Source organism: Syngnathoides biaculeatus, chromosome 12 (genome assembly GCF_019802595.1).
Source record: "Syngnathoides biaculeatus isolate LvHL_M chromosome 12, ASM1980259v1, whole genome shotgun sequence".
In the NCBI taxonomy this organism is placed as follows: Eukaryota; Metazoa; Chordata; class Actinopteri; order Syngnathiformes; family Syngnathidae; genus Syngnathoides; species Syngnathoides biaculeatus.
Window position 1 is genome coordinate 25,419,408 of NC_084651.1, and position 25,410 is coordinate 25,444,817.

The window sequence follows — 25,410 nt, forward strand, 5'->3', positions numbered from 1 at the left end:
GATTTTTAGTGTCATCACATGCAGTACCACTACCATTAGACACGTGAAAATCCCCTACTGTATCGTGAAAGTTTGCCATAATTCTGATAGAAATAATACGATGAATATTCTGCCCAGTAAGAAAAAGAAACATTTAAAGGGCCACTGTCATGAAATGCATGATTTTCAGTATGTTATTAATGAAAAAACGGCAGCTGACATGGACCCATGTGTTTTTTCCACCACAAAACATGATTTTGACGTATACAGCGTTTTGTAACTCCCATGAAAATCCTCTCGAGGGATTTGTTTTTGAAAAGAAGCAGGAAGTTACATACATGGCAGGACTGCCCTCAAGCGGACTCGTTTGTTTCTAATTAGTTTTACCTCCGGGAAGGTAGCTCATTGTTCCTTCGTGTTACCCAAAATGCCGGCTCGTTGCATTGCTGGACATTGCTTGAACACTCGGGAGGATGGATTTACCCTTCATAAGCTAGCAAGAGACCCAGTGCGTCGTGAAAAATGGATTGCACAGGTGCAGAGGATGAGAGCTTCGTGGGTTCCAAATGACAGGTAGGTGTGTATACAGCTACGAAAAAAAAATAATAGTTTGGGGTGGACTACGTAATCGGTCTCTCATAACGCAACAAAATATCCGTGTAGGTATGACAGGCATGCTAAATAACACATTTGTCGGCGCGTCGGACAGCGTTGGCCTCGCCAGCGAAGGTTGCTGCGTCAGCTCACCAGCGAAGGAAGAATGCTGCCGACAATGCCGCACTCAGCCGTATGACAACGCCGAAAAGCGCCCCAGTTCGACGGTGTTGTTCATCGCGGACAGCGGCGTCTATGAACACCGCCCTGAAGCAGCCCAGCTCGGCTTCGTGATAAACCACCTCGGCCCAGAAAATGAGCCACACCGGCTGAGGCGCCGTACCCGCCGGTCACGGGTTCAGCAAAAGCTGCGCGTCGGGCTTGCGGACGGTGGCGGCTATGAAGAACGCTGCCGACAATGGGCAATCAGCCGCATGCGACGACAACGCCATAAAGCGCCCCAGGTCAACAATGTTGTTCATCGCGTACTGCGGGGGCTATGAACAATGCCCAAAGCAGCCCGTCTCAGCTTCGTGATAAACCACCTTGGCGCCGAAAATGAGCCACACTGGCCGGCTGCGAGGAACCGCGATGGCTCATCTCCGTCACAGAAGTGGATCAGACGGGGAGGCGGTTTGGCCGTGATTGCATATCATCTGAATATGGCTCGAAACAATAGCGTAATATTGCCTTCACTTGGTAGTGTGATGTTCTCGTCTTCGAAAAGAGCTTCCATGTCAGAAGGGGCATGTTCATCTCCCATAATAGGGTCCACCGCATGTTTGCATTGGCGAATGTCCAGGTGACGTCAGAGGCAGGATTCACCCAATATGGCGACCAGTTCGATGTCGTAGAATGACACTTCTGCAACTTTGCGCATGGATAGCTCGCTTTCTCTCATATTTATTTTTTCGTGTAGACATTGAAGTTAATAATGTTATATGTATTTTTCATTACAATATCTATTTTAGAATGTTTATAGGGATGACACTTGACCTTTCAGGACCAAGTGGCTAGCGAAGTGTGGTCTCCCTGAGCCGGACGACAAACAGGCCATGGTATACAGTGAACATTTTGTGCACTATTACGTGTTAATTTAGACTCACCTCCCCTTTGCTCAAACCAGCAAAATGCGACAAGGCAGTTGGATTGCGTTTAAGACAATTTAATCACACACGCAACCATACAACGCAAACACGATAAAATAACGAACACAAGCGAATGTTCCAGAAATGTCCAAATGTCCAAAGACAAAAGGCAGCAGGTGTCCGTGTAGTTTGTCCCAAAGAGTTGGTGTGGTGTGAAGAAGCCCTGTTGATGGTCTTTCTCGTCCTGAACTACAATTACGTTGAAAGTTTTCACTTTTCATTGTATATATTTAAGATTAATATTGTAAATTCTTCAGTGTAAGAGGCCCCGTAGCTCAGGTTAGAGCACTGGTTTGGTAAACCAGGGGTTGTGGGTTCGCATCCCACTGGGGCCTCCACTTCCTGAGAAGGGTTGCGTCAGGAAGGCCATCCGGCGTAAAAATTGTGCCAAACAATTGTGTGCGTTCATCTGAGATGACACGCTGTGGCGACCCCGAAAGGGACAAGCCGAAAGAAACGTACTTACTATTGTAAATTCTTCAGTGACACAGTCCCTAACCTCCATGACCGATTTATGACTGCACGTTCGCGTGACCAACAATGCATTGCGCGCTAGTACACGCTAGTAAAACTGTATTATTTATGTGTAAATTTAAAAACTAACACAAAAATCCACCTTTTACAAAGGTAAATCAAAATAGTGTGGTGATAGTAAAAATATCCATTACTTTACACTTTTGTGGTACTGCACTGTCACAGTACATTGCAGATTCAATAATCACCTCTCAATCCTTTTATCACTACTCACACATCAGCAAGTTTCATGATTGGTAAAATACTTGGAGATGATTTATTAGTCAACCTTATAGTCATCAGCATGCAACCTTGTTGTCCTGAGAAATGCTATAAACCCACTTGTGACTCTACTTTGGTTACTCTGTTGGTAATTAATGGAATGCTTCTCTCTTTCCGAAAGTGCCAGGATCACTCACTAGAGAGCGGAAGCAGAGTAGAAGAACAACAGCCAAAGTACTCTCAGCGTATCTCTGGACCTACGACCTGGTGGAACCATTGGGCATTACAGTACAACCTGGTGGAACCATTTGGCATTTCAAGGTCCAATGAATGCAATCGTGATTTTGGTATGATTCGGGCTCTTCTGTACCAATCTTTGGCAGGCCGGAAATGGTCTATGGGCCATAGCATGCGCACCCATGGATTAGCACATCTGCCAACAGTTCTGAGGACCCAGATTCCCAGCCCTGCCTGTGTGGTGTTTGTATGTTCTCCCTGTGCCTGTGTTTTTGCCAGTTTCTCCCACATCCCAAAAACCTGTGGAAAGTTAATGAAGACTCTAAATTACCCGTAACCGTGAATGTGAATGGTTGTTTCGCTATAGGTGCTTTGGTATTGGCAGTGAAGACTATTTTACTTTTATTGCACTTTCATTATTTGCTTAAATATGACCTTACACATTTAATCAACGGATAAAGTGTTGCCCATTTGCTAATCAGACAAGGATGTGTTGTGGAGTCGGTAGTTGTCCTTGATCTTTGTACACAGAAAACCAGCTGGCGCCATCCTCCTGTCCCATGCGTTGCCGTGGAGACGAACGACACCAGCTAACGAGTGGAAAGTTACCATCCCGGCCCAGGACTAGACTGGGGGGGGGGGGGGGGTTAGCCACTTTTATGGACCCATACATATAAAAACTGTGTGTTACTGGGCAGCTTTTGTCTTCTTCTTTGGCTATCCTGCCCGAAGACACACGTCTTGTCAATTTCTGTGGAAGCCCTGGTTAAACACTCTTGGGGCTTACCTGCCTCCACTAGATCCATACCATTGCACACTATATTACGACCTCAACCACGATCTAGTACACATGGAAAACTTTGCATGGATACAAGATGATGCTTGGGACATTACATCCGCACATACATACACAGCAAGAGAGGGTGTAGCAGCATCCTGCTCTCTTACACCAGATCAAATGACATGGTTCAAAATGCAATAAGAGTCAGTACCCACATTTCACTCGCTCTGTCTCCAGGACACGAGGCCCGGCAGCTGGGACCTATAGCGAAACGACTGACTCGAATGACTGTCTGGGAGGACACACCACTCCCTAACGTACAGATCTCCAAATCTACAGATGCATACTGCATCATTGTTCCGGACGCACCTCCGACAACTAATATCACCATATTAGAACACGAGACCCTAACTAGAGAACGCAGATGTGACTACTCTGACCATGACGACACCGAGTCAATGTTAAACAAACTGCCTAAATTAGTTTGGTCCTCTGGACCCTTTGATGTTGGACATTGTACTAAGAGACCAGACATTAAAACTCTGTTTTTCTGAGATCTCATTTTTACAGACCTCTATATCCTTGACCCGCAGCTGCTTACCAGGGGATGTAGGACACTCTCACTAGCCTGTGGAATTCTGGAGTCTTGGAAACATCCACCTCCTCGTGGTGTACACCACTCAGGCCAGTTTTAAAAGCAGATGGTAACACTTTGTGTATGGCACATGATTTGAGAGTCGTTCATGATGTTAACGACCACACCATTGTTACCTGAACAAGAACCCCACAGAATGTTGTCTACCATCACACCTGGTTTGAAATCCTTCATAGGGATTAATTTGGCAAATGCATTCTTCTGTGTCCCACTCGTACTTGAGTGTAGACATTTGTTTGCATTCAGATATCAGGGACACAATTTGCAATACACTCGGTTGCCACAAGGTTTCAAACATTCACCTGGAATTTTTAATCCATGTTTGAAATCATTGCTGCAGGATCTAGAACTCCCAGACGGATGTAAACTCCTGATGTATGTTGATGACCTCCTGTTGGCAGCCCCAACAGCAGAGTTGTGTTTGTCTCTAACTAAAACTTGTTTTGCTTCGTTTGCATGAGCTGGGATTCTAAGCTTCCAGAAAGAAACTTCAGTATTGTCGCAAATCGGTGACCTTCTTGGGCAGCGTGGTGTCCTCTGACGGATCCACTATGTCCTCGGAGCATCGTTCTTTTATTCTACAGATTCTCTTCATCCACGTGCTGATCTCCCTGTCCAACCTCTGACTAACGGGAGGGTTCTGTTCACTGATGGCTGCTGTTACTGTAAGCCGAATGGCTCTTTGGCTGCGGCGGCCACTGTAGTGGAGCAGCAGCCCTCAGGTGAATTTTTAACTGTTTCCTCTTCCGTACCAACATCTGCTCCCTCAGCCCAGGCAGTGGAAGTGCTCGCACTCTGTCTCACAATGGAACTGGCGGTCGGACAATCTGCCACTGTCTATTCTGACTCAGTTTACGCTGTCTCTGCTGCTGTGTTGGACCTGTCTGGCTGGAAAAGGAATTATTTTAAAACAGCTAAAGGTACTCCTATTGCACATTTGACACTGATCCAATGATTAGATAAAGCCCTGGCCAAACCTTCGGCGGTGGCTTTCGCCTTGGTCCCTGGCCACTCCAAATCCACTTCAACCACAGCCCTCGGCAATAATGCTGTGGAATTCGCTATGTCCCACAGATGCTTGTCCAATTATCTGACAAACCTCTCCTGACCTGCCCGAACCTCCGTCTCATAGTGAATTTGTTAAAATACAGCACAACACCTCTCCTGAACAAAAGATATTTTGACCGAAACTCAGTCTTTGGCTCATATTGGCCCCAGAGCCATGCTAACCAAACTTCACATGTGGTGCCATCCTAAAATGTCTGGCTTGTGTCATGCCCACTGTTGTGACTGTAATATTTTCCACCTACACAATGTTCACCCCACACTTAGACCGTTGTCAGGTTCATTTGACCCACCCACCTGGCCCGGTGCGGAACTGGTCATGGATTTCAAAGACATGATCACTCTTGTTCAAGGTAAGCGCTACCTTCTTGTTTTTGTTTACACCTTTTCTGGATGGCCTGAAGCCTATCCCTGCGCTCACGAAGACACCATGTAGGTAATGAAAGCTTTGGTGAACCACTGGATTCCAACGTACGGTTTCCCTGCTCTCATCCACTCGGACAGCGGTGCACATTTCAGATCCACACACCTAGCTACTGTAGAGAAGTGGTTAGGGTTAACTCAAAGGTTTGGTAGTGTTCATCACCCCGCTAGTCAAGGCTAGTTGAACATATGAATCGCACGTTGATATGTACCTCTTCCAGCATGAATTGGGTTCAGGCTCTTCCCCTTGCTCTAATGTCTGTGAGACAAACTGTGTCTCGTCCTACTGGTTTCTCTACTTATGAACTTCTTACAGGTCATCTGATGCCTGGCCCTTCCTCCTCACTCCAACCGCTGGAGGAGGGCGTTGTGTCTCCCAAGTTTTCTCATAAAATGTACAACGCCATTCTTTTGCTTCTAACTTCTCCTTACAGATCCAGGACTCTCTTCCATCACCACCTCCTGCGCTTGATATTCCCGAGTGGTCATCTGTCTACCTTAAACGACTCTCTCGTAAGTGGTCAGAACCTGTTGGTCTGGCCCCCACAAGGTGACTGCTCCTACCTCCAAAGCCGTCCGGTTTGAGGGAAAAGGAACTAAGTGGTTTCATTGTTCTATGCTTTGCCCCACTACAGACTCTTAATTCCAGTTTTATTTAATTGTTTGTTGTTTTTTTTTAATTGCTAACCATGATTCCTAGAGAAGGTCCGATTGCTTTTCGGACCAAAAGAGGCAGAGCAGGAATATATGGCATTCATATTATTGGTGTTATTGTTCTTGGTATTTTTATCTGGGAAATCGCTCAGAAATACCCCATACCCACAGCCACATCAGTGCCAGCTGTTAGCACAACCCACCGGAAAATATTTACCACAGAGAAGAGTTGTATTATAAACAAAGCCCTATCTGTTGATGACTGGTTTAGGGTTTTGACAGGCGTTAGCGCAGTAAAGAATAATTGGTTACTAGTCGCAGAACAAGCGGCGAATAAAACCCCGAGTGACTGTGTTGTATGCATGGGACCCAGACCTTTGTTACGTGTTGTTTCCTTTTCTGTCAACTCCACCTGTGTTCCAGATCTTATGAAAAACTATGTGCCAAAATTTGGGATAGTGCTCACCCGGTAACACCAGCCCAAAAGAACAAACCTGTTTAGTCATGCTGTGGCACGCCAAAACTTCACCTGTATTTTCCTTAAAGATAATGTTGCCCCAATTGACAATATCTCTGATGATCAGTGTACAGAGACCCAGGAAGCACCTTTCTTCCAACCTGTCAGCCGTACTGATGTGTGGTGGTGATGCGGAGGGAACCGTCACTTTGACCGCCTCCCGCGCAACAGTACGGGCAGATGTGCATTAGTAAATTTACTTTTGCCCATTTTTGTTGTTCCTGTCACACGAGATAATCTGGCAGTTGCTCCTGAACACTTCAAGGAAGCTCTTAGCCTATTACACCTTTCACGTAGGTCCAAGTCTACCTGGCTCGGTGCTGACGACCCCACCTCCATTGACGCTATTGGCGACCTCCTTGGTGTCCCAGATGAGTATAAACTGGCTGATCAGGTAGTTGCCGGTTTTGAAAATACACCTGTAATTTCCGCTCTTTCCGCCGTTAGTCCTAACGAAAATGTCGACCGTATCAATTACATACATTATAATGTTCAAGGTTTGGGCAATTCCACCCTTGAAGGACTTGAAGCTGTACATGAGCAACTTAAGGCTACATCTATTGTGACTTTCCAAAACAGAATCGCATTAGATGCACTGTTGGCCGAGAAAGGAGGTGTTTGCCGAATAACACACAACCTGGCAGACGCCTCACTAAGGCCGTAGATGGACTCAGAACCTTGCTAAGAAAATGAAGGAACACTCTGGTGTTGACACGTCGATGTGGGATAACTGGATGAATGTGTTTGGTAAATGGAAGGGTGTCATTTCATCATCTCTCTGGCTGTCTTCACCTCTATTTTCACCCTCTGTGAGTGCTGTTGCATTTCTTGTATTCGTACTCTTTTAACCCGTCTGATTGAGAAGACGACTGGTGCCCCAGCTGATGGCCACGGTAATTATGTCCTCATTAGACGCCCGCCCCAACAGACTCCTCAAGATGATTTTATTGTTGCTATCACTCCCCCTGAAAATGATACTAAACTTCCACCGCTTCCTGATTGTCATGATGTTGACATGCCCCGTGATTGCATTGCCCTTCTGTTCTACTGATACTTTTTGCGTGATATTACTTTTTTAGAAATGTTTTGCTGTTTTTGAGTTGTCTTGTACTGTCCTGCAGGTTTAAAGCGCATAGGTGTTCTGAATCACGATGCTATGCACTTGTTAAAAGGTATGGTTGAACGATTAGAGAGGGTTTTATGTTTTCCATATTTCTTGAAGGGTTACTTTGGGAATTTTCGTGATTGTTTTTGTGATCTATTTCATAGATCAAAAGAGGGAATGAAGACTATTTTACTTTTATTGCACTTTCATTATTTCCTTAAATATGGCCTTATACATTTAATCAAAGGATAAAGTGTTGTCCATTTGCTCATCAGACAAGGATGTGTTGTGGAGCCGGTGGTTGTCCTTGATCTTTGTACGCAGAAAACCGGCTGGCACCATCCTCCTATCCCAGGCGTTATCGTGGAGACAAACGACACCAGATAAGGAGCGGGAAGTTACCATCCCGCCCAGGATCTGACTGCGGGGGGCAGCCACTTCTACGATGGACCCATACATATAAAAACCGTGTGTTACTGGGCAGCTTTTGTCTTCTTCTTTGGCTATCCTTCCAGAAGACACACGTCTCGTGTGCGGCAGATACCTAGATAAGACCCAGACGTCTGTACTGCACATTCCTTTGTCATAAATCCATTTGCTGTTAACATTTTCTAATCATTGGTCATATCTTCCTCGATTCGTGAACACGCGGAGGGTCCAAACTCGCAAATCCCTACAGCAGGCAACCAGTTCAGGGTGTACACCAACTCTCGCCCAGTGACAACATACCCACAGCTGTCGTGAGGATAAGCATGACCAAAAAAATGGATCGGATGTGTGGACATACTGTAAGTTACAACCTTTGAGATGTTTATTCATCCATCCATCCATTTTCTGAGACGCTTATCCTCACAAGAATCGGAGGAGTGCTGGAGCCAATCCGAGCTGTCATCCGGCAGGGTACACCCTGAACTGGTTGCTACCCAGTCGCAGGGCACAAGGAAACAGACAACAGTCCACTCACAATCACACCTAAGACTCCAATTAGTGCATGTTTTTGGGATGTGTGAGGAAACCGGAGTGCCCGTGAAAAACCCATGGAGGCAAGGGGAGAGTATGCAAATTCCACACGGGAAGGGGGGGATTTGAACCCTGGTCTTCAGAACTGTGAGGCCAACGTTCTACAGCTGTGGAATCCTGCCACCATGTTTAATTAGTTCAATGTATTTAGCTTGGTTTTGATTTTTTTTAATCGTTTGCAGCATTTCGTTGCCCATGATTCTAAATGAATTAATCATTCATCATCAGAGAAGTGTGTTGCGCTTCGGAGGGGATTCAGCGCTCACTGCAAGACTAATTGAGAAGTCAGCGGCACGAGGACGCTAGCATGGACCTTTGAGCCACATATCATGGACCAATAGGAAAAAGTGACTGAATATAAAGGCAGCCTTGTTTCCCCGAATTTCTTACCCAGACTGCTTGAGAAGCTGCCTGTGCTGGTTGTGTTCTGGAGCTCCGTGCCGAACAATAGACGCCTGAGTGGACGAGGCTTGCTTCCCCATCCGGCGTGTCCGGACCTGACTGCTCATTTCGACGCTGTAAGATTTCGGAAGCCGCGTTGAAATGGAGCTGACTCGCATCCCATCTCCTCGGTTTGCTCCCGCCGAGCCCGGACCGGGGTGGAGCACGTATAGCTTCCTGACGCCGCTCTGGTAGTGCTGCTGTGCCCCGGTTGACAAGCATAGTGGTGAGAGAAACAAGCCCAATGAAAGCAAGAGGCCCCGACTCCAAGCCATATCCATGTTGTATTCAAAGTTTTAAAAAGTTTGAAAAAGGGGTACGGCTCCGGCAAAGAATAGTTTTCTATGTAAACACGCCGGTGAGATTGAGTTGACGAACTCAGCGCAGTAATGTTCCTTGAAAAAAGTTTTCCCTTCACTAAGACACCTTCAACTATAAATACTGTAATAGCGAAATGTAAAAAAAAAAAAAAAATATGAGTGGCCGCCGGGCCCCTTTCGACTCTCCCCCAACCCCCGTCAGTAGGTATGGCTGCGCTGGTCGCGACCACTATGTCCGCTCTGGGGCTCCAGAAGTCCAGGAAAGTTGCATGATGAAGCTCAAGGCTGCCTGCCCCCACAAGTGACGTAATGGTGGAGGGGGGGGTGTCTGTGCGCGCACTCCCACACTTCAACAGTATGAGCTGGGTGTGTGTCGGTCAGGCCGGGGACGCCTGGGTGAAATACGCTCTCCCGCTCTGACACCTTTGTACGCAACAAACATTCTCGTGTGAAGAATGTGTCAATTCTGTAATTCTGTCTGACCTTAACTACAATCACTACTGGACACTCTCTGGCTACAGCATTTGCTTTCATTTGTCTCCAATAGTTGGAGTCACTGAAGTGCTTGAGCAAAAAAAAGACACTTGAAAAAGGTCTGACTCGTTTTGATATAATTTCATTAATAACTAAAGATTTTTTAATAAAGAATCTAACCTAGAGCTAATGATTTTTTTCATGCCATCTTGATGAGTAGATGTCTCCGATGCTGAAACAACCCCACTTTACAGTCCTATTTCAAAAAGTTATTGCCAAGTTGAAATGTAAGGCGCTCATAGTAAAACCAATCCTTATTAACAAAGCAACTGGTAGGCTGCCCATTGAAAAACACTTCTTTTTAGAACTGGAAAGACAGAAGTCCATATTGGTAAAGACATAAACGGCGTCATAAAAATTGTGCGAGTTGCCAAAATAGTGTGGGCGATCCTCATGAGGAGAAGTGTCACGGAAAATGAATGAATGCATAAATTGTGCCTTTCAAACTCTGCATCTTAAGCATTAAGTTTAGAGCTTGCATTACAATTGCATAAATGATCCTCACTACTCATTACACTCATTTTTGTATAATTTTTATCATGGTAAGGTGTCACGAACCAGCGGCACTGGGCGGACCCAAATGCAGGACTTCCAGGCAACGGCATAATGTTAAAAGGGGCATTATTCCAAAAACAGGTAAATACCAAAAGGCAGTCCAAAACAAGGCAGAGGCACAAAAATGCAAGGCTAGAAGCAAGGTCCAAAAACAAGAAACGAAGTCCGATGACTATGAGACAAACTATGAAACTTGACAAGACGTGATCAAACGTAAAGGGCACAGAATTGCTGTGACCAAGGATAGCTCTACACTAGACTTAGACACAATAGTGGAGAATCAAACAGGCAGTAAATGCAATGTAACAAACTGGCAAATGACCAGTGGCAAATTCCAAGTCTAAACGCCAAGTCAATTAGAGTGCTGAATGCGAAACAGCTGTGACAGGTATCAGCGGCACCGCCCAGAGAAGTGGCCTGGCCTTGCCCCTCATGGCAGTGGCCAAGCCTTGCTCATGACAGTAAAGACATGGAATCGTTTTGACAGTTTCACAAATATAAACATATTTCTGACAAAAAAATAATCATGTGTTTTGCTCTCTGCTATTGTGTGAATGCAAAATGGCTGCCTCATCCTCACACTTCAGATCACAGATCCCTCCAGAGCAGAGGTGCCCAAACAGTTGGAGAGGAAGAACCACATTTTTCACTGTTATGGCAAAGAGCTACTTCATACACATGAAAGACATAATTCCCTCCTCACATACATACCTTTGCTCAGCCACATTTATTGTCAATGTCACACACCAACATGATAAGAAAAATCAACTCCCACAGTGTCCCAAGACCACAACCCAGTAATTAAAAAAAAAATGTACGCTCTTTCTCACACAGACAAACTACCAGTTCAATCAAGTCTTGTATGGCATAATTCTCATCTAATCTTCTTCTTTTCCTTTCAACTTGTCCCGTTAGGGGTCGCCACAGCGTGTCATCTTTTTCCATCTAAGCCTGTCTTGCCCTCTTCTTCTCTAACTCCAACTGCCCTCATGTCTTCCCTCACAACATCCATCAACCTTCTCTTTGGTCTTCCTCTCGCTCTTTTGCCTGGGAGCTCCATCCTCAGCATCCTTCTACCAATATACTCACTCTCTCGCCTCTGAACATGTCCAAACCATCGAAGTCTGCTCTCTCTTACCTTGTCTCCAAAACATCCAACTTTGGCTGTCCCTCCAATGAGCTCATTTCTAATCCTATCCAACCAGTTCACTCCAAGCGAAAACCTCAGCATCTTCATTTCTGCTACCTCCAGTTCTGCTTCTTCTTGTTTCTTCTGTGCCCACTTCTCTAATCCGTACATCATGGCCGGCCTCGCCACTGTTTTATAAACTTTGCCCTTCATCGTAGCAGAGACTCTTCTGTCGCATAGAACACCAGACACCTTCCGCCAACTGTTCCACCCCGCTTGGACCCGTTTCTTCACTTCCTTACGACACTCTCCATTGCTCTCTACTAATGCAACACTGAAATACTCATATGACTGGAGGCCCGAGTGCAACTGTGAATCGGTAGCCATGCTAATGTCTGATATTCTCTGTTCAACAGTGTGACGTGACAGTTGAAGGTCTGATACCATTTGTTGAAGATTTTTGTTTCCAGGACAAAAGGACTCTGGACTAAATCAGTTCAGTTCGGTTCAGGACCCTCCTTCCGGTCCCCGACCTGGTGGCAGCGAAAAAGAGGAGGCGCCAGCAAATTCGATCGTATAATAAATAAATCATACTGAATTTGCACTGACTGTTGTGAATACTCGTCGTGGGACGCCCCTGTGACGACTTCAATGAACTAAGAATCATCATCTGTGAAATCTTACTACCCAAATTGGAGCCATATTCGTTCGCGTTTGAAGCAGCGCGGCCTAGCTTAGCCTAGCCTAGCTTGCTAACAACAAGACGGATCAGTAATTAAATATTTGCCCAGGAGGAAAACATCAATTGCTAGTACCTACAAGACCTACAAAAGCTACGTATCATATACAAAGAGGTTCGTGAGTACTTGCAGTGAGAAAGTTGGACAAGTAGATAGACCGACTTAAACCTGTCCCTCACCCCAGACTACCTTTGCTTAGCTTTGCTTAGTGATCAACCCATTTGTTGTTGAAGACGCATTGAACGTGAGTAACTGCATAACCTTGTTCAACCTACACAACTTGTACAATGAGGATCATGAGGACGACTCAACCTGCAACTACTGTAGTGAGAGCCATTGGTTTGAATCACTTTCATCCCCATATCCTTTAAATCTACATATCCTTTACATTTTTCATACTGTAACCTTCTTACCCACATACCCTTTTAACTTTAATATAAGTATGTGACTTGTGTTACATATGTGCTGACTTTGTTTATTTGACTGCTTCTATTTGGACTTTAACTTTAACATAGATTGGGTTGTATGTGAATTGTGTAACTTATGTGTTGACTTTGTTTATTTGATTGCTTTTTTGACTATCTGCAGCCTTTTGGGGAACACAATATTGTGTGTCCTGTAGGCCGGTCCCAAGCCCAGATAAATGCAGAGGGTTGCGTAAGGAAGACCATTCAGCGTAAAACTGTGCCATACATATATGAGCGTTCATCAAACGAATTCCATAAAGGATAGGTCGTGGCACGGGCTAAATACGCCTGACCCCAGTAGTGTTAATCTGCAAGGTGGAGGTAGAAATTCAGATAATGAAGGTCGAAGACAAAAGAGAGGAGGAAAGTGGCTTAGTAGGCAGAAGAAGAAGAGGAATGCACAGACCCTACAGCTGTGTATAGGGCCTTTGAATGTTGGGACTATGACAGGAAAAGCTCAGGATTTAGTTGACATGAAGATTAGGAGAAAGGTTGTTATATTGTGCATCCAGGAGAGCAAGTGCAAAGGGAGTAAGGCTAGAAGTTTAGGAGCAGGGTTTAAAGTATTTTACCATGAAGTAGATGGGAAGAGAAATGGAGTAGCGGTTATTCTAAATGAAGAGCTGACTAAAAATGTATTGGAGATGAAAAGATCAGATCGAGTGATGAGGATGAAATTTCAATTTGAGAGTATTATGTATAATGTGATTAGCAGCTATGCCCCACAGGTTTGATGTGATCTCGAGTTGAAAGAGGAATTCTGGAAGGAATTAGCTGAAGTAGTCCTGAGCATCCCAGTAAGAGATAGAGTTGTGATTGGTGCAGATTTCACTGGACATGTTGGTGAAGGAAACAGGCGCGATGAAGAAGTGATGGGTAAGTACAGCATCCAGCAAAGGAACTTTGAGGGGCAGATGGTGGTGGACTTCACAAAAAGGATGGAATTGGCAGTAGTGAACACTTATTTCCAGAAGAGACAGGAACATAGAGTGACCTACAGGAGCAGAGGTAGAAGCACGCAGGTAGATTATATTTTGTGCAGACGATGTAATTTGAAGGAGGTTACTGACTGTAAGGAGAGTGTAGCTCGACAGCATAGGATGGTGATGTGAAGGATGACTCTGGTGGTGGGTAGGAAGATTAAGAAGGCAAAGGTAGACCAGAGAATCAGGTGGTGGAAGTTGGGAAAGGAAGAATGTTGTGTGGCCTTTCAGGAAGAGGTGAGACAGACTCTAGACAGACGGGAAGAGCTCCCAGAAGACTGGAATACTACTGCCAAGGTTGTCAGAGAGGCAGGCAGGAGAGTACATGGGGTGTCTTCTGGTAGGAAAGGGGAGAAGGAAACTTGGTGATGGAACCCCAAATTACAGGAAGTCATTCAAGGAAAGAGATTAGCGAAAAAGAGGTGGGACACAGAGAGGACTGAGGAGAAGCGAAAGGAGTACATTGAGATGTGACGTAGGACAAAGGCAGAAGTGGCGAAGGCCAAACAAGTGGCATATGTCGACATGTACACCAGGTTGGATACAAAAGAAGGAGAAAAGGATCTCTACAGGTTGGCCAGACAGAGGGATAGAGATGGGAAGGATGTGCAGCAAGTAAAGGTGATTAAGGATAGCGATGGAAATATGTTGACTGACGCCAGTAGTGTGCTAAGTAGATGGAAAGAGTACTTTGAGAAGTTAATGAATGAAAAAAATTGGAGAGAAAGAAGAGTAGAAGAGGCAAGCATGAATGACCAGGAAGTGGCAATGATTAGTAAGAGGGAAGTAAGAAAGGCACTGAATAGGAGGAAAAATGGAAAGACAGTTGGTCCTGATGACATACCAGTGGAGGTATGGAAGCAATTTGGCGAGGTGGCTGTGGAGTTTTTCACCAACTTATTCAATAGAATACTAGCGGGAGAGAAGATGCCAGAAGAATGGAGGAAAAGTGTACTAGTTCCCATTTTTAAGAACAAAAAAGTGATGTTCAGAACTGTGGAAACTACAGAGGAATAAAGATGATGAGCCAAACAATGAAGTTATGGGGAAAAAATAGTGGAGGCTAGACTCAGGTCAGAAATAAGTGTATGCGTGGAACAGTATGGTTTCATGGCTAGAAAGAGTACCACAGATGCATTATTTGCCTTGAGGATGCTCGTGGACAAGTACAGAGAAGGAAGGAAGGAAGGAAGCTAGGAGGAGGAGGAAGGAAGGAAGGAGGAAGGAGCTACATTGTGTCTTTGTAGACCTAGAGAAAGCCTATGACAGAGTACCAAGAGAGAAACTGTGGTACTGCATGCGCAAGTCCGGTGTGGTGGGGAAATATGTTAGAATATTACAGGACATGTATGAGGACAGCAGAAGAGCGGTGAGGTGTGCCATAGGCGTGTCAGAAGAATTTAAGGTGGAGATGGGACTCCATCAGGGATCCGCTCTGAGCTCCTTCCTGAATGAATGCTGTTCTGTTGTGACTAAGCGATGGCCCATTACAGGGGACACCTGAGAAGGACTTGAGGAGTCGTTTTCTCTTTGATGTGTCTGAAAATAAAAGTATGGTGACTGGTGAGTATGGTACCTTTTCAGGACAGCATCCACAGTCCTCAAGTAAGGAAGATCCTTTGTCACAACTCTGGATCTTGTTGAGCCTGCTGAAAAAGGCCAGAAGATATGCACAACTGTTAGTGCGAAAGCCCTGATGACATATATCAACTGGGGGTGACATACACATACATATCACCCATGCGGTAACGTCAGTCCTGAACAGCAAAAGTTTCACAATCAATTCCAAAAGACTAAAGCTAAACTAATTAAATTAAGAGATGCTAAGACAGACCAACCTACAATTCCCAACCGATACACAAGCTAACCTGGCTTACAGCCATGCTACCCTGAGAACGCCTGATCTCGCTAAGTGGGTTTGTCCCTGGTTAGTACTCGGATGGGAGACCACCTGGGAACACCAGGTGCTGAAAGCATCTCTCCCCGGCTAAAATGTTGGGTCAGGAAGAGCATCCGGCATAAAACTGTGCCAAACAAATATGCGTTCATCTGAGATGGCATGCTGTGGCAACCCCTAATGGGACAAGTCGAAAGGAAAAGAAGAAGAGAAGACACACTCTAACCTAGCTAATTAACTGGGGGACCATGACGACATGGTACATAATTGCAAAGTGGTCGTGGAAAGAAAGTTGGGACAGTCAGAGAATAAAGCACACCACACGAAAACACAGATGTGACATTGTTTACAGAGAAAATGCATTTTCTGTCCTTGAATCATAAAAACTACCACCACCATACTCAGCCCAGTTGGCAGAACTCCTTGCGGAATGTAATGTAACGCAAAGCAAAGATAATTTATTTGTATAGCTCTCATCTTTCTTCTAGGCATGCTATTAATCCAAAGACACAATGATTTCAATATCTTGAGCAATACTCTTTATGCACTCAATTTTAAAATTGTATTTTTAGTTTTTATTTATTTAATTCTCATTTTTATATTGCTTTTCAGTTTTTGTCAGTCCAGTGTTTTTGCACATGTGTCAGCTCAGTTATATCACCGTCATGTTTTGTTTCAATTTAGAGCTTTACTTAAGTGTTTCTTTGTTACTTTGTTTGAATGATTTGTTAATTAAATATAATTTTTTGACTCCTGCCTTGCCTCTATGCTTCCCTGCACTTGGGTCCTCGATGTTTTTTTAGCTTGCCTTTCTCGTCTTCCCAAACTTCAACCATCAACCGACCTTTGAAGAGAATGCAGGATAAAGTGAAAGAAATTGACACTTTGTATTATACATCAGAAGTGTTGTGTAAATTGGTGTTAAAAATGAACCATATTGTTGGTCCTAGAACTAGAATATCAGAGTGAGAGAATTTGATCGCAGTTTGTTGGCCTTTTGAAGGAAAATGAAAGAGAACATGATGAGTGAAGTCAGTCTGGTTGCTGGATTTGTACTCTTCCCTCAGAGAGAACGTTCCTCACCTTAGGAGGCATGTTCAGATGATTCTAGACTTCTTTGGATCAATTTACATAGGTGAACAGACATTCTCAGTGATGAAGTTCAATAATTCCAAACACAGATCCTCTATCACAGATGACCAGCTCTCAGCTGTGTTTTACATTGCCACCAGAGACATTCAGCCAGATATCAACACCCTTGCTCAAGACAGAGGCAGACTGGATTATTCTCACTGAAGAGGTATAATGAAGTGAAAGCAAGCTACAAGTTTCAGTGTTTGTGGAGATTCACCAGTAAACAATAAACTGCACTTATTACTTCTATTACTCCTATGGGAGTGTTTTCTTATTTGACATACACAACTTCACATAGCCCATCCATCCATTTTCTTAGCAGTTTCCCAGCTGTCAAAGAATAGGAGGTGGGGTAGACCCTAAATAGGTTCCCAGCCAATCGCAGGGCACATGAAGATGGACAACAGTCACACTCACAATCATACCCAGGGGGAATTTAAAGTGTCCAATTAATGTTGCATGTTTTTGGGATGCAGGTACTGGGAGGACCTGCAAACTCCACACAGGTGGGGCCGGGATTTGAACCCTGGTCCTCAGAACTCTGAGGCAAATACTTTACAGCTGCCCCACTCTGCCGCCCATTCTTTTTTTTATATTTCAGAGAAACTGATGCACTTTTTCTGTTACGGACTTTAAACAAAGTATTCTTTATTGTAAATTGATCTATCTTTTTGTACTTTAATGTTCATAAGGATTAAATGATCCTTCATACACAATGTTATATAGAGGTGTACTTGCGGGGTCTGCGAGCGGGATCGTAATTTTTTTTCTTCTTCCTAGGGTTTTGTAACAGAAAGCAATTGAGCAATGCCGCATTACTGATACACATCCAGATATTCTTATAAATATATAATTTCATTACACTTTGTTGCATCGACACTACAAACCCACGACATACTGTATGATCTACAGTGCTATAGATATTCTTATAAATATATAATTGCATTACACTTTGTTGCATCGACACCACAAAGCCACGACATACTGTACGATCTACGATGCTGTAATAGATTAAAGCGTTACAAAAATGAATAAACTATAAATAAACTGATCTGTTTAAAATATGTACATTGTGCTTTATGTTATAGATAATACAATCAATCAATCTCTCTAACAAGAACTGCAATTCCTATATGAAGTATCCATAAATGTGTGGAATTGACATTTTAAGGAGCAATGAAAACAGTTGAGTATTATGGACAGTGTAATAAATTATAGACATTTTGCAAAAGAAGCAGTACAATGGAACAGCTGTAGAACATGGGAGTCACAGTTCTGACGACCGGGGTTCAAATACCAGCCCCCCGCTGTGTGGAGTTTGCATGTTCTCACCATCCCTATCTATGTCAGTTCTGTTCTCAAGTGATATGTTTGTTGATGGAAATTCATCAGAATAACCATTACGTCACACTTTACACAACCTATTTCAGCAAAAAATACAGCCCAAAAAAAAAAACCCTCCAAAAACCCAGTGGATATTTTGACATTGAAGAATACAGTGGTCCCCCGTTCTTCGCAGTGGTTACGTTTCTAACAGCTCCGCAAATAACAAAAATCTGCAAATAACAGATGCAGTATTAACATACCTATGTACAATATGTCCCATATTTTTAGATGTACTTAAATGTCTTAAATTTTCTCCAAAATGGGCAGCATACCTTATGTGTACAATGGTTTTGTGAATTGTTCAATGAAGTATACTTGAACACACTGGTTACACTGTGAGCATGTAGTATGCTAGCACATTTCAGTGTGTATGTAAGCTACCATACGATGGTGGTCACAAGGCAAAGAGGAAGGACCTCCTTTTAGTTTCACCGTGACACTGTGAGTGTGTATAGTAGGGGTGCTCAATGTGTCGATCGCTCGATCGCATTAGGGCGTGCCAAAAAACAAACAAAAAAAGACATCAGCCTATCATACATCTCGTCGCTTCATTCAGGTGTGGCAGATACGTCCGTCTATCGCACACATATTAAGGTATGTTCCAGCAAGCTGGCCTCCTATTCACGGTCTCTCTTTTGCAACATCTGACGCAATGTGTGCAATATAGTTTGATACACTTCAGTTTATCTTGTTACTTCTGTCAGTTGTCACCCATCAATAAACACAAATGCTCCAACAACTGGGCAAGGTCCTGAGGCAGACCCACAGTTTCCTGAAGGTGCTTATACGCGGTGCTCTCGTTAAAATGGATGCCTATGCTATCTTAATTACCATTTTAAAGCACCATACTGTGATAAAGGTTTCCCACTTGATATCCATTACAGCCTGGTCATCCTGAAAGGGGGATCCCTCCATCTGTGGTCCGATCTCAAGGTTTCTTCTTTTCTCCCCAGCGGGGGTTTTCATGTTTTCCTTCCCCGATTAGGGCTTTTAAAGGTCCACTGTCATGAAATGCATGACTATTAGTATGTTTTAAATGAAAAAATAACAGCTGGTATGGACCCATCTGTTTGTTCACCACAAAACATGATTTTGACGTATACAGCTTTTTGTGACTCATGCCATGAAAATTCTCTCGAGGGATTTGTTATCGAGAAGAAACAGGAAGTGACGTACAGGGCAGTAGCGCACTCAAGCGGTCTCGTCTATTTATACTAGTTTTACCTGCTGGAAAGTAGCTCCTTGTTCCTTCGTGTTAGCCAAAATGCCGGCTCATTGTATTGTTGGATATTGCTCGAACACTCGGGAGAATGGATTTGTTCTTCCTAATTTTCCAAAAGACCCGGTTCGTCATGAAAAATGGATTGCACAGGTACAAAGGACGAGAGCTTCGTGGGTTTCAAATGACAGCTAGGTGTGTATACAGCTACTAAAAAAAATAATAACTGGGGGGGAACGTAATCCGTAAATCAGGGATGCTAAATGTGACGATGTGGCACCCCAGCCGAAGCCGTGATCATCGGATGCGGCGCCGCCAGTGTGGCTCATCACGGCGCCGGACGGGGAGGCTGTTTGGCCTCGGCATCGTCGTCGCTCGCGGGCAGCGTTGTTTTTATCACCGCGGCGTGGAGGTCGATCGGAGGAGGAGGCAGTTTGGCCGTGGCATTGTCGTTGCTCGCGGGAGGACTTTTTATCACCGCCGTGCGGAGATGGATCGGACGGAGAAGCGGTTTGGCCATGGCGTCATCGTCGTTCGCAGCCGCCGTTGTTAATCGCTGGGCGGGGAGATGGTTTGGCTGCATCCGGTTTGGCCGTGATCTGCATATCATCTAAATTTCGCTCGAAACGAAAGGTTAATATTGCCTTGGTCACTTCACTCGGTTGTGAGATGTTCTCTTCTTCAAAAAGAGCTCTGTGGCACAGCATGTTTTCAATAGCAAATGTCCCAGTGTGACATCACGGACAGAAGATGTAGCCATTATGGTAACCACTTGGATGTCGAATGAGACTTCCGCAACTTTGCGCATGGATGACGTGCTCGCCGCTCATATTTATTTTGTCTTATAGACATTGAAGTGAATTATGTTATATGTGTTTTTCATTACAATATCTAATTTTGAATGGCACTTCACCTTTAAATCAGGGGATGATGTCAATATTTGTCAACTATGGTCATAGGCCCTTTAACACTACTTTGTGATTATGCTATACAAATTAACTTGACTTTTGTCCACACAATAAAACTGCTTTCACCCTGTTTGGCACAATTTGGTATGATTTGAGTCGTGTTGTTTTTGTGTTGCTATTGCATACTTTTCTCTTCCAATAATTCTGATACAAGTTGGCATTTGTTTTATCTGTCAAAAAAAAAAAAAAAGATTCAAGAACATAGGAGACCCTACCCTTTGACATGGTCCTGTGTCTGACTGTGTGCATAAATAATGGCTTGTAGCTAATTACAAAGTCTCTATGTGACATCATTAAATCGTATTTCTCTTTAAACAGTCCTACAGTCTAAATTGTAGCTTCTTCTTGAAATTGACAGTTTATTTCCAATTCTACCCAGGAACATGACAAAGGATGTTTGATGTTCAATGTTTATGATGTCTTTTTGTGACTAGGATGTAGAAAAGGTTTTTTTTTATTAGATGCTACCACATAATAAATCCAATACACTGAAACTTTTACTCAATTGGGTGACAAGTATAAGGAAAAGTTATTCAAAGGAGAGGACGACTTTAGAAGCGTTTCTTTTCAAAAGTGATTCCTCAGAAGAAGAGATCCCAGAGATCGAAAACACTGATAAGCTGTCAGCTTCCTTCAGATCGAAAGACTCACCGACTCAAACAAGTGAGAAACATGAAGACACAGTGAAGTCTTTGCACAAGGACATCTTTGAGGCTGAGAGGAAAGAAAAATCAGCTTTCCGTGATGCTCTACAGAAGGAAAAACCCAATAAATATCTGCCGATAGAAAGTTTAAACCGAGAGCGAAAATCTAACTCTGAGCTGGCAACAACAATAAAGAATGAAAAAGCAAACAACCATGGTCTTCATATCAAAATGGAGCTCATGACAAAGCTCGTGGACAATCTTGGTAAGATGCTGGAAAGAAAACAGTGTAGCTACAAAAAAGTTACAGGCAAACTGCGTAAAATGACAGTTGAACACCAACGAGACAAGAAGGCAATGAAGATGCTTAAGAAGGATTTGGAAGCAGCTTTACAGATACACAAAAAATAAATAGCAGAGTTGGAGAAAGTAGCAAATGATCAGGTCCAGAAATTATAGGATCAGGTAACCAAGATGCAGGAAAAAATTGTGGAAAAGAACTGTGAAATTACTTCCTTGCGCCTCAAAAGTCAGATTCTGGAACAGGATATTGATGCTAAAGGGGTAACTGTTACCACCCTGCACGAGAAAGTCAGCCAACTGGCCTCTGAAAGCATAGAGCTGCGACGGGATCTTACTTTGAATCAGAGTTCTCCTAAAGAACTTAAATGGCCAAAGAGATTTCCAGCACCAACCGAGGGATTGGTGAGAAGGAGAAGTGCCCTTTTCACAGAGTATACAGAAAGTTGGAAAGACAAAGCAAAATGCTCTCAGAGAAGACTATGGCTTTAGACAAGAGTCTTGCGATTGAGAAGTGTTTGAGGGTCTCCCTAAAAAAAGAACAGGAGCACGTTAAGATAATGCTTTTGCAACACAAGATGCAAATCAAGGCCATAAATGGAATGTAGCAGGAGTCAGACACAACTTCAAAAGGCCCTCAAGGAGGAGAAGGAAAGGTCTTCAAAGTTCAAGCAGAGAGCTGAGCAAGCTGCTGACGCTCTCCAGAAACAGAGGAGCATCTTTGAGAAACACAGGAGAGAACTCAAGATTGCTTTGAGCAAACAGCTGCAACTCATGGATGAAAAACCGACTCTGAGTGCAGCTTTACTGAAGGCTTTAGACAGCAACTTGAGACTGAAGGAACAACAAGAGGAGGAAGCTGTTTTTCACTTCCGAAGTCTCAGTGACACTGAATTTAAGATGCAGCAACAGAAATGCTTCCTAGAGGCGTGTAGAGAGGCTCTTCATCAGCTCCAAGAGGCACACACAGATGTGGCCGGCAGAAACGCTGACCTCAACTCAAAATATCGGGAAGTTCTCAAACATCACAGAGCCTTGCAGATTTGACATAAGAGGATGTGCGATACAAAAGGTAATGCCAGACCAGAAATTAGTCTACCTTTTGTTCACGATAATTGGTGGGATGTAGCAGTTCCATTGGACTCTGGCAGTGGTCAGTGCTGACATGGCAGCCCCGAGCCAATGAGTTGAAAAAAATCTGCCTACTGCATTGTGAAATTGAATTTTTTTTAAAAATGCTGTTTTGGGAGTTAAGAGTGAATCCTTAGTGCAGCAGATGTCAACCTTTTTATGACTTGCACTCCTAGAAAGCATTTAATTGGATGGAAATTCCCATGGTGGTCATTGAGTTACTAGTCATTGTATTTTTGTTGTTTACCACAATATCGTGGTTCCTGAGTTTTCGCATAACTTGGTTTATGAACAACTTTCTTAAATAAAAATAAATAAATAAAAACCAGGTTACTCACAATTCTCATAAACATCACTGGTTCTGTGCTGTTACCTTTGGTTTTTTTTTTTTGCCACAAATTGCCACCGAATTGCACAATGCAATACAAAAAATATTGTAATTCAGGAGGCGGTGGTCAGTATGTTGAGAGTGTTTAAGGTACAAGTATTGCTAAAGAGCCAGTGCAAGTGATCAAGAACTGTAGCAGCTAAAGTTCCATGCTTATCTTTTTTTAATGTGAATTTTCTTTTTTTTTTTTTTTTACATCTTGCACTCGCCCAAGTAATTGGTATTTGAGTTTTTTGCATTTTATTATGCATATTTTTAATACATTGCACAGAATGCTTTGTAGTTAATTGAGGCTTTTTCATAAAATTGTTTTGTAAAATGTAGGTTAATGTAAATCCCATTAATTATTCAATGAAATAAACTTGTCACGGCACTTGTAAACATTTTGAAACATCAATGCAATGTATTTATGTAATAAATGCACACACTAATATGTTAAATGGAAATGAAACGACTTAGTATGACCTAATATATTTTTTTTTAGGATACAGCTCCAGAACTAGCTACCAGTTAACAGTGACGATCACGGTGGTGGGGTTTGTGTGTCCCATTGATCTTAGGAGCTGAGTTGTCTGGGGGTTCATGCCCATGGTAGGGTCAATCAGAGCAAAAATGTCCTAGGTGAGGAACCAGAGAAAGTACGACTCCAAAACCCCTATGACTAGTAAAAAAAATTGATCTTGGTTTCCCTTGCCCGAACGCGGGTCACCGGGGGCCCCCTCTGGAACCAGACCTGGAGGTGGGTTTTGATGGCAAGCGCCTGGTGGCCGGGCCTAGCCCGAAAGGGTAATATGGATCCCCCTTTCCATGGCCTCACCACCTGTGAGAGGGGCTCTAGGGGTCGAGTCCGATGTCAGCTGGGCAGTGGCCAAAGGCCTTGGCAATCCGATCCCCGGCCACAGAAACTAGCTCTAAGGACATAGAATGTCACCTCTTTGGCGGAGGGAAGGAGCCCGCGTTGGTGCGTGAGGTCGAGAAGTTCCAAGTAGAAATAGTTGGAGTTGCCTCGACACACCGCTTGGGCTCTGGCACCACTCCTCTTGACAGGGTTTGGACTCTGTTCCACTGTGGAGTTGCCCATGGTGAGAGATGCCAAGCTGGTGTGGGTATACTTATTGCCCCCGGCTCGGGGCCTGTATATTGGGGTTTACCCCGGTAGATGAGAGGGTAGCCTCCCTCCGCCTTTAGGTAGGAGGACAGGTCCTGACTGTTGTTTGTGCTTATGCATCAAACAGCAGTTCAGAGTATCCACCCTTTTTGGAGTCCTTAGAGAGAGTGCTGGAGAGTGCCCCCTCTGGGGAATCCATCATTCTGCTGGGGGACTTCAATACCCACGTGGACAATGACAGTGAGACCTTGAAGGGCGTGATTGGGACGAACGCCCCCGATCAGAACCAGAGTGGTTTCTGTGCCCATCATGGATTGTCTATAACGAACACCATGTCCACGCATAAGGGTGTCCACATGTGCACTTGTCTACAGGACACGCTAGGTCACAATCCAATGATCGTCTTTGTGGTTGTGTCATCGGACTTGTGACCGCATGTCTTGGACACTCGGGTAAAGAGAAGGGCGGAGCTGTCAACTGATCACCCGGTGAGTTGGCTCCGATGGTGGGGGAAGATACCGGTCCGACGTGACAGGCCCAAACATATTGTGAGGGTATGCTGGGAACGGCTGGCTGATTCCCGTGTCAGAAGGAATTTCAACTCACACCTCTGAAAGAGCTTTGCTCACGTTCCAGAGGAGGCGGGGGACTTTGAGTCCAAGTGGAGGATGTTCCGCACCGCCAGTGCAGAGATGGCTGATCGGAGCTGTGGCCGTAAGGTGGTTGGTGCCTGCCGTGGCAGAAACCGCCGAACAAGTTGGGGAACACCAACAGTGAGGGATGCTGTCAAGCTGAAGAAGGAGTGCTATCGGGGATTTTTGGCCTTTGGGACTCCCGAGGCAGCTCATAGGTACCGGCTGGCCAAACGGAATGCAGCTTTGGTGGTCACTGAGGCAAAAACCTGGGTGTGGGAGGAGTTTGGTGAGGCCATGGAGTATGACTTCAAGACGGCTTCAAGTAAATTCTGGGCCACCATCCAGTGTTTCAGGAGTGGGAAGCAGTGCGCCATCAAACACTGTATTTCATGGGGATGGGGCACTGCTGACCTCAATTCGGGATGTTGTGAGTCGGTGGGGAGAATACTTTGAAAACCTCCTCAATTCCACCAACACGCCTTTCCATGATTAAGCTGAGTCTGGGTAATCTGAGGCGG

General features: G+C 44.2%; 1 protein-coding gene across 9 annotated transcripts in view; it reads right to left on the reverse strand.

The window, feature by feature from the left end:
• ltbp1 (latent transforming growth factor beta binding protein 1) overlaps positions 1–25,410 on the reverse strand; it is a 183,492-nt gene that overhangs the window by 156,104 nt on the left and 1,978 nt on the right. For 6 of the 9 annotated variants that reach the window (XM_061836282.1, XM_061836279.1, XM_061836281.1 and 3 more), the window contains exons 2-3: positions 15,659–15,731; positions 9,304–9,551 (exon numbers count right to left, since the gene is read on the reverse strand). In XM_061836282.1, the coding sequence (XP_061692266.1) occupies positions 9,304–9,551; positions 15,659–15,731 (321 nt within the window). Of the gene's footprint in view, positions 1–9,303; positions 10,113–15,658; positions 15,732–25,410 lie in introns of those variants that run through there. The other 3 variants (XM_061836278.1, XM_061836284.1, XM_061836280.1) reach the window with 2 other exon arrangements.